Source organism: Capsicum annuum, chromosome 4 (genome assembly GCF_002878395.1).
Source record: "Capsicum annuum cultivar UCD-10X-F1 chromosome 4, UCD10Xv1.1, whole genome shotgun sequence".
In the NCBI taxonomy this organism is placed as follows: domain Eukaryota; kingdom Viridiplantae; phylum Streptophyta; class Magnoliopsida; order Solanales; family Solanaceae; genus Capsicum; species Capsicum annuum.
Genome location: NC_061114.1, coordinates 146,360,309 through 146,370,853, shown reverse-complemented (window position 1 = coordinate 146,370,853; position 10,545 = coordinate 146,360,309). Strand labels below are relative to the sequence as shown.

The 10,545-nt window shown below is 34.8% G+C and overlaps 1 protein-coding gene across 2 annotated transcripts in view; it reads left to right on the top strand.

Annotated features, from left to right (window-relative positions):
- Positions 1-837: 837 nt before the first annotated feature.
- LOC107867949 (mediator of RNA polymerase II transcription subunit 23) overlaps positions 838-10,545 on the top strand; it is a 121,088-nt gene continuing 111,380 nt past the window's right edge. The window contains exons 1-4 of one of the 2 annotated variants that reach the window (XM_016714456.2): positions 838-1,137; positions 1,314-1,357; positions 1,955-2,054; positions 2,175-3,155. In XM_016714456.2, the coding sequence (XP_016569942.2) occupies positions 973-1,137; positions 1,314-1,357; positions 1,955-2,054; positions 2,175-3,155 (1,290 nt within the window). In that variant the 5' untranslated portion in view covers positions 838-972. The remainder of the gene's footprint in view (positions 1,138-1,313; positions 1,358-1,954; positions 2,055-2,174; positions 3,156-10,545) is intronic. The other variant, XR_007055157.1, reaches the window with a different exon arrangement.

Here is a 10,545-nt window from a genome sequence, read left to right as displayed (position 1 = left end):
CTGGAACTGGCCGCTTCCTTCAATTTCTTCTTTGTTGTCGGGTCATTTCGATGCTTTGAACGATTCTCTGCAAAATTGGGTTCTTCAAAATCAAATGTACCAGGAATAAACCCAACGGGGATATCTTATTTTTTAGAATCTAACTGACTAAGTCCTAAACTAAAGTTAGGCCAATAATCCATTACCAATTTTTACAGTAATTCGATTAACCTGAATCAACTACAAATCAAGAAAATAAAAAATCAAACTTGTATTATATGAAGAAAACCAAAAAAATCGAACTACGAAACTTGAAAATACTTGCAAAATAAAGTAAATTCATATAAATGAACATGCATCCATAAAATATACGGGCAAATTCAAAAATAGGTAAAGTTGAAAAAAAAAGAAAAATCTACAAACCAAGAATCGAACTTGTATTATATGAAGAAAAAAGAAAAAATTGAACTACAAAACTTGAAAATACTTGCAAAATAAGGTAAAACAAACATGCATCCACAAAATATATGGGCACATTAAAAAATTGGTAAAGTTGAAAATAAAATCAAATAAATCTTCAAAACTTACAAATTTGTAACCCCCAGATAAAGTTAACTTGAATTTTGTCGTGAAAAAGGGGATTCGTATATGAAGGATATATCGGGTGTGTAGTGGGAGCATGTAGGGGAGTAAAATACGGAAGAGAAACCCCTTGTTGTGACATGTATAATGTTTAAGAGAGAAAGTTGAAAAGAAAGAGATTTATGTAAATAGTTTGACATATGTGTAAATATTTTACCAAATTGGTATATATATACCAAATTGGTATATATGTAAATTTTAGAATTTTTTATTGTCAAATATAGAAAGCCACCTAAATTTCAGTTTAGCCCAAAACTCACCAGTTTAGTACATTTTCATTTTTATTTAATTAAGTTGGGGAAGTCTCTTACAAAGTGATGTCCCTGAGAGAGAGGGGAAGACCCTGAAAGCATGTTGCGAGTTCCCACTCCAAGCAGTGTATCAAACTCAGCAGAAATGGAGCAGCATAACACACAGCAGGCTCAGCCACAGTTGAGGTCCCCTTCAAGAACCCATCACCAGTTTCATCCCTCTCGACCTGCCATCCTCGATCTCTTTAATCTCTACTTAGGACTGGTAAACAACCTTAATTCTGATTTCGATGTAGTCTATTCAACAAACAATTTTTTCCATTGCCCGCCCCCTTTCTTCAATTTATCCACTCTACTGTATGATTGAAGTTTCTGTTTGTGTTTGGTTGCCCCAACTTCATTTTTTTTTCTATTGTAATGACATTGAATCTTCTTTCGCAGAAAAATTCTGGACAAAAGTCAGATGATTCTATTAGAGAACCTCCGTAAGTGTAGTCTTTTCATTCTAAATTCTATAACTTGGTTCGATTTTATAGGCTTTAGAGCTTAACTATATATGTTATCTCCCTCCAAATTAATTTATGCAAATGCAAAATGGGGAAACTTCTAATCACCAAGCTCTTCAATACCTTTTTCTTTCTCACCATTCAGCATCTGTTGTTCATACTTTTTCTTACAAAGATACTTTATACTTCTATTTTTTTTTTAAAGATTAAGGGATCTGCACTTTTTTTACCAAACACATAAAGTGCTTATTATCAGTTTCAACACTGTTATTTAAACATGTAACAGATTATCTATAAAACTGATTTCAGCACAAAATTGCTTATCAATACATTACGTTTATCTGCTAATGTAAACGGCTCTATAGCCTAATGAAGTTATGTTTTGTTCCACTTGGTAACATCATAATGGGATCTTTGCTTAAATTCTTCACTTCTCCTTTCATTTCAAAACTTGTGCTTATTTGCTTTATGATATGACAAAATTGTTATAATTGATTGCACTGACTCAAAAAAAGAAAAAGAAAAGAAAAGAAAAGAGAAGAGAAGGAAGTCTTATGATTGGTTAGAGATATACAGGAACAAGACACAGAAGCGAGTAACTGCCCTTAACAGAGAGCTTCCTCCACGAAATGAGCAATTTCTCTTAGATTTTGGACAGCTGCAGAGCCAGTTTACTGTAAGTTTTTTCACTTGAAAAACAATCGCTTTGTTAGATCTTTGCTTCTTTTATCTTCTGTTTTACATCTGATAAATCTGACGACACATGCTTGTTCTTGCGTCTGACATGTTATTCCAGGACCAGGAACAGCTAAGTACTGTGGCAGAATCTGTTCTTATTTATTTGATTATTCATTGCAGTAGTCACGCACCTCGTGCAGAATTTATTCTCTTCGCCATACGCAGTCTGTCTAGTATAGGATGCATAAACTGGGATACTTTCTTGCCTTCTCTTCTTTCCTCCGTTTCATCAACTGAGATATCCGCTAGTCAGGGTAATCAACCATCTGGTGCTGTCTCTTGTGCTAATTTAACATCTGGATTGCTTCCATCTTCCACCACTGTAGCAAGTACAACTATTTTTCAGTCATCAAATCCTGCATCTCCTTTGCCCACTGTCCATGGTATTGGGTCCCCTCTTCATTCAGCAGCAGAACCCTCATCTTCTGCTGTTTTGTCTCCCATGAATTCTTCTGATGTTAATGCTGCTAGCCAACAGTCTATTGCAAAAGTGAATTTGTTGACAAGGGATAGTGCTACTAGCAGTCTCCGTCAGTTATGTTGCAAAATCATTTTAACCGGTCTAGATTCTAATATTAAGCCAGTTACACATGGCGAAGTGTTCCAGCACATGTTGAATTGGTTGATTAATTGGGACCAAAATTTACACGGTGTTGATGATTTTGACAGTGTGAAATATTGGAAACCAGATAAGGCCCTAACTGAGTGGCTACATAGTTGTTTAGATGTTATTTGGTTGTTGGTTGAGAGTGATAAATGCCGCATACCATTTTATGAACTTCTTCGGAGCGGGTTGCAGTTTTTAGAAAATATACCAGATGATGAAGCTTTGTTCACTCTTATTTTGGAGATCCATCGGAGGCGAGATATGATGGCTATGCATATGCAAATGTTGGATCAACAACTTCATTGCCCTACATTTGGGACACCTCGACTTCTGCCTCAAGGCACTGCGAATTCGTCCGGTGAAGGAGTTGCTAACATGAGATATTCACCAATTACATACTCTAGTGTGCTTGGGGAACCATTGCATGGAGAGGTATGTATATGATCTTACAAGAAACATGTTAAAATTTCATGTAGAAGCATATTAAAGCTTTACCTTATTGTAAAAAAAAAAAACCATGTAGAAGCATACTGATAAAATGTGTAAATTAGGAATCCATTTGCTTGAGAACAAAGGAGAAGGCGAGACATCTTCCAGACCGGAAGAATATTTAGCATCAACGTTTAGCAGTCATCTGAGTCTATTTGACATCAACACTGATATATGTTTGATCGATGATACAAACTCATGCACAACTTTACTAGTGCACTACTTTAGTCTAAGAAGGATAGTGCCCCAATTAATGTACTTCAATTATTCTTGACTAAATGGTTTTGGTCCTGTATGATACTTGACAAAAAGAAGAAAGATCTATAACATTGCCGTTGTGCTTTATTGCTGAAGCTTGTTAAAAACACCGGCTTGATACATCTCCAATGCCAAAGTTTGGTCAAATTGGTCATGGACCTGTTACTTATTGAAAATAAAAATTATAATGGAATTGTTATGGAGGAATGCAGAAGCATGACAAAGTTAATTGCTTTTCAATCAATCACTATTGATTTTAATGGCTATTGCCAGTTAGAATTGGGCAGCTTAAAAGATTATGGTATGGGTTCTAGAGTTTAGTATTATGTTAGGGAATTTTTTTTCTAGTGTTACTAAATTTAGAAAATGTTGCAGGATTCTGATTCTAAATTGTATTTGTGTTGTTTCTTGGAACACACGGAGAACTATGGTATAGAGATGGTTTTGCCTAAACCAATGGATTGGGGAAGCTATTACTTTAAGTTTATTTTTTTCTTGTGATGTTTAGATGACTTGCTTACAATTTTGAAATCTTGATTTCAAAGTGCTCTGGTGTCCTAAAATTGGAGTATAGATATGGCTTAGCTAGTAGTTTGTGGAGTTTAGGCTGGAGTATCTGATCTGTTCTATAGTGATTAAAGGCTATGTCTAATGGCTTTTTTTTTAAATGTGGTTGACTATGGATGAGGTAGTTGTTTCCACACGCTCTGGCCATTCCTGATTCTTTAGTTGATTGGATGGAGTCTTTCCTTAACTAGTTCTCTTTAGTTGATTAGGTGGAGTCTTTCGTTACCTAGTCTGGTGGTTCTCCTTACTATTTCCTCTGTTTATATTCCTGAATTTATGGAATTTGAAACTTACCGTGTAGGTCATACTCCTATTAAACCTGATACATGGTTGCCCTGAGCAAGCAAACAAACGAGACCTAATCGTCCCATCTTCAGCTCATGGATGCCTTAATTTATGTTCCTATCTTTTTGATAATTCTATCATGAATTTTGACGCTTCAAGTTTTTAAGTGTTTTTTAGGATGAAATTAACATGACCAATTTTTTTCTCTTAATTAGTAAAATAAGAAGTATTAAAAAGGGAAGCCTGATGCATTAAAGCTTCCCAATGCTCAGGGTTTGGAAGGGTCCAAAATATGAAGTATTATTGAGGTAAAACAAATAGCATAAAGAGAATGCTGTTACAGGTTACATAAAAAAAGACTTTACAAAAACTGAAGTGAACTAATGAAATCAAATCATAGCATCCATCTCTAACACATATGCCGACCCCATATTGCACCAAAAGCTAAGCAAGAACAACAATTGAATTTTATCTAAGCGGAACCCACCGACAGGCACCTAAAATTCGCACGATCTTTCACTTGGGGGGGGGGGGGGGGGCGGCAAATTGATGTCTGGGCCATAATGGGAGGCACGACACAAATTACTTGGGTATGATGGGTGGCTCAAGATAGGCTATGGTGCCCAACTTGACCCAAAAAGCATCACTAAACATTCTCAACTAATGCAGTTAATTAAGTTGACAATACAAAATCAAGTTAAACCATATTATTTTGCCTCAGATTGGATTTCTCTGTCCTTTACTTAGTTTAATTGGATCTAACTTGATATTAACTAGAAGGTTCCTAATTAAAATGGCTATTCTAGTTTGACATTATTTGTTTAACAATCTTTAGTCTTAATCTTATTATTAGGTCACCTGCATCCTATTTAGTAATTAACAATAAGTTCTAACATAAACACACGCAATGGTCTTCCATTTAAAATAGAAGCATTAATTTAAAGGATGTTCATTGTTTGCAATCATGACATAACAATAAGTTCTAACATAAACACACGCAATGGTCTTCCATTTAAAATAGAAGCATTAATTTAAAGGATGTTCATTGTTTGCAATCATGACATATGGAGATAACCGAAGAAGTTGCTTCTTCTTATCTAATAAGAGTAAGAATTATTATTATTATTATTTATTTTATGTCGTTTCATGCTATGTTGTGTATTTTGATTGATTACTAGGTACAATGCAGTAAGATAAGTATTAGGGACAACCCCCAAATTGTAAATATAAATTTTAGTTTTTATGCCAATGCATAGTGTAATGGTGGTGGAACATAGTTAAGACATAATGGCTACCTGCGCCAGTTGATTTGCATATACACACGAATCAAATTTTGAGAATCTTCACACGTCAATTTGGGTTATTGCTTTTTAATATAGAAATTACACCAGGTATCCGCTTTTATAGGTGCTATTTAAAACCTTGCCAGTGTTCTCAAAATATTAAATCTTAGCCTGAATAGGGTAAACTTCAGGCCAAACCAGCGCTTCTTCTCCTTCTTTACCTTCATTTTCTTAGCACGATCTACCATATCATAAGATGGCCTAAGCCCTTATTTGTTTTCATTAATGCATGTCTTAATAATAATCATTCAGATTTCTGTCTTTAAGTGCATTTGTTTTCTTAGGTCTGAATCTTAATCATTAAGTATTTTTTATTTTACAAACATTTAATGTCTGAATAGATATGAATTATTAAGACCTATGACATAGTCTTCAAATCATTAAGATGCTATCCATTCAAGAATTTCTGCAAAGATGACATTTCACTACATCCACTCTCACCTAACAACAGCTACCATAGGCCATACCATCAACTACCACAACCACCACTGACATAAATAAACGCCGTCAATCGCCACCGCCATTATCCATTACTTACAATCATCACCATCTAACACAATTACCGCAACAATCAATCGCTATCTATGATCGCGAACATCAACCATCACTATATGTCGACAACCACCTCTATCATTCATCAACACCGTTAGTTGTCACTGTCATCCGCCACAATTGTTAGCTGTTACCACCAACTACCACCATCGTTAACCACTACTGTCAGCTACCACAACCAGAACATTATAAAGGCAAATTTTATACTTTCAGATGTTAAAAATACATTTTGAACATTACCCACAACCACAACCATAGGCAACACCTCCCGTTGGCCATCGCCATATAGTTTTCTAAAAATGTTTTGTTGATATACTATTAGACTGATTAGTATTTCATTTGAATTTTATATTTATTAATTTTCAATAAAGGCAAATCTTATACTTTCAGATGTTAAAAATGCATTCTTTTGAATAAGGTAACGACAACAACATACATAGTGTTTTTTTCTTTTGAATAAGATAACATTGAAAAACAATCTTTATTATTTAATGTTCTGAACTTCATACAACATTTAATTATTCATGTGTATTTATATGCAGACTCTTTATCTTAGTACTGCCACAACAACAACAACAACAACAACATACCCAGTTTATTCCCACAAAGCGGGGTTTGGGAAGAGTAAAATGTCCACAGTCCGTACCATTCCCTTATAGATGAGGAAGAAAGGTTGTTTTCGATATACCTCTAACTCAAGACAAAAGCAGCTTAGAAAAAAACATAATATAAGAACAAAAAACAATAGGTAGTAATAAAACAACAAGTAGTAACACAAGCAAGATCCCTTTTAAAAAAAAGTAACACAAACAAGATTACCACAAAATAATACTACAATTGATCTACCCAGAACAACAAACATCACCGAAAATCCAAGAACAAGACAGTACAAGTGTAGCACTACGACTACTGGCATGGATAACAAAACAAAGCACTCCTACCTACTAGCATGGACACACTCTTTCCTACTAACCATTTACCTTAATCCGCATCCTCCACTCTTTTCTATCTAGGGTCATGTCCTTAATAAGCTGTAACTGCTCCATGTCATCTCTAATCACCTCTCTCTAATATTTCTTCGATCTACCTCTTCCTCGCCTAAATCCATCCATAACCAACCTCTCACGCCTGGCGCATCACTGCACCTTCTCCTTATATACCCGAACCATCTTAATCTCGCTTCTTGCATCTTGTCTTCCGTCGAAGTCATTCTTATCTTGTCTCGAATAATCTCATTTGTCATCCTATTTCTCATAGTAAACCCACACATCTATCGCAACATCCTCATTTTCGCTACTTTCATCTTTTGAATGTTTAGAGTTCCTGACTGGCTAACACTCCACCCTATACAACATAACTGGTCTAACTGCAACTTTGTAGAACTTGCCTCTAAGTTTAAGAGGTACTTTCTTATCACACAAGACTTCGGATACAAGCCTCCATTTCATTCACCCTGCACTTATATGTTGAGTGACATCCTCGTCATTTCTGGATTATAGACTCAAGATACTTGAAACTATTTTTCTTTTGAATGGCCTGAGTATCAAGCTTTACTACCATGTCAGCTTTATGCATAGTGTTCAGGGAAACATGATGCGAAAAAAGAGATTAAGACAGACATCACACATTACACAAAGCGTGAAGTGATGCGAGCGAATCATTGAAGTGAAGCACAATTCAAAAGAAAAAAGACTAAGCCCGTTTGGATAGGCTGAAAAAAAGTGGCTTTTAAAAGGTTCTTTAAAAGTGGTTTTGAAAGTGCTGAACTTATTTTAAAAATAAGCAGTTACGTATTTGGGTAAAAGTGCTGAAACTGAAAAAAGGTTATTGATGTGTTTGGTAAATAAGTGCTTTTAAGCACTTTTTTGGGTCAAAATGTCTGAAATACCCTTATAGCTGTTAATAATATATAGAGTTGATTATTATTAATTTTTATTGCTAAAATGATTCAAATTAAAATTAATATATACATATATATATTAAAAATATTTTCATGAATGACTATAATTTGTGTGCTAAGAAATCATTTTTTTTAAGAGTTTAAGAGTTGAATGTTTTAATGTGTTTGGAAAAGATAGTTATGTATTAAAAGATTATTTGTTTCTTCATGGTTATGTTAAGATTTCGAATCATTAAGGTGCAATTTGTAACGTCACTTCATTTTCTTATTAAGTTGGACTTGTTGCTTTTAATCTTCGAGATAGTATTAATATATATGCTGAGCTTATCAATTGAATCCATGTAGTGAGTGATGTTTAGTTAATGAATGCTGTCCCCCCCCCCCCCCCACCCCCCCAAAAAAAAATAAATAAATAAAAAAAAAAAGGTAAGCAAAATATCCATCTGAACATCTAAATTACCAGAAATAGCACAACTAATTTCACATGCGGTAAGGTGTATTTTTTCCCGTTCCCACTACTTTGCAGCAAATTATGAAATAATGAAACCTTCTAGGGACAATTACAAGGACATATATGTCATTTGCTTAGTCAACTTAAATTGGCTTATAAGCCCTCCCCCCCCCCCCCCCCCCCCCCCCAAAAAAAGCAAGGGAGTAGTTACTTATTACTTTTGGCTTTTAAAAAGCCAAAATTGGCTTTCTTTAAGCAATTTTGGAAATTACCAAATACTTTCAAAAGCTAAAAATAGCTTAAAAGTCATTTTGACCAAAAAATAAGCTTACCCAAACACCCTCTAAATAAAGCTCAAATGATATTAGTGGTTTATGTTGATGATATCATTATCAACGGCAATGATCAAGATGGATCACTAATTTGAATCAACATCTCTTTCAAGTATTTCCAGACTAAAGACCTCGGCAGACTAAAGTATTTTCTAGGTATTAAGGTTGCTCAGTCCAGATCAGGTATTGTTACTTCTCAACGCAAGTATGCCTTAGACATTCTTGAGGAGACAAAAATGATGGGATGCAGATCCATCGACGCTCTTATGCATCCGAATGCTAAACTTCTGCAAGGACAGGGGAAACCACTCAGTGATCCTGAAAGGTATAGGCGGTTGGTTGGAAAGTTGAATTATCTCACAGTGACTAGACATTTTAAGTCAATTTATGACTTTCCCTTGTGATAGTCATTGGGATGCATTTGTTCGTATTTTGCGATATATAAATATTGTTCTAGGTAAAGGACTGCTCGTTGAGGATCGAGACCATGAGCATATCAGTAGATATACAGATGTTGATTGGGGAGGATCACCCTCTAATAGAAGTCCATCATCTGGATATTGTGTTTTATTAGGAGGTAATTTGATGTCCTGGAAGAGTAAGCAACATAGCGTGGTTGCTCGATCTAGTGAGGAAACAAAATATCGAGCAACGACTGTAGCAACTTGTGAGGTGGTTTGGATCAAACAATTGTTGAGAGAACTAAAATTTGTAGAAATCGATAAGATGAAGCTTATGTGATAATCAAGCAATCCTTCATATCGCATAAAATCCAGTGTTTCATGAGAGGACTAAGCACATAGAGATTGATTTTCACTTTGTCCGAGAAAAGATACTCTCAGGAGATATTGTTACAAAATTTGTGAAGTCAATTGATCAACTTGCAGATATCTTCAACAAGTCCCTCACCCGTCCTCATATTAGTTACATTTGTAACAAGCTACATGCATATGACTTGTATGCACCAGTTTGAGGGATAGTGTTAGAATATGGGTAGAAATAAGAATAGTATAAAATCCTACTTGAAAAATGATTGTAATATAATGTCTATAAATAGGGTCTCAATGTAATTACGTAGACACACAATTCAATAATATTTATTTTTGGATAAAGACAATTCTATAATATTTTTCTCCACTATTTCTCACATTAATAAAAACAAATAGGGTCTAAATAGCCTTTTGAGGAAAGGAGACCAGTAATTGTGTTAATAAAAATAATAAAATCAAAAAAATAAATGTAAAACTAATGCAAAAGTTTGTGAGTAAACAATTTTTCTTAATCTGAGAGTTCTACAGTGCACAGAAATTTGGAGAAATTAACACAATTGCACAATAGTCAGCTTTGCACCATAATCAACATTATTACAATGGGTTGAACTTCAAACCTAAAGGTTTGAATCTAGGCTTGGCCAGTTCCAACTTCAAACCTTTGGGTGAAAGTTTCCAAACTTTCGCCTAAAGGTCTGAAGTTGTGAACTAGCCAAAACCTAATCTCAGATCGTATGACCGTAGTTCAAATTGCCATAAAACTTTAGACTTGAGGCTTGAAGTTGGACTTGACTAGTTCCAACTTCAGACTCGAAGGAATGTAGTTTGAAACTTCAGATCTTAGGTTTGAAATTGATTTTGAAGTGGCTAAAGTT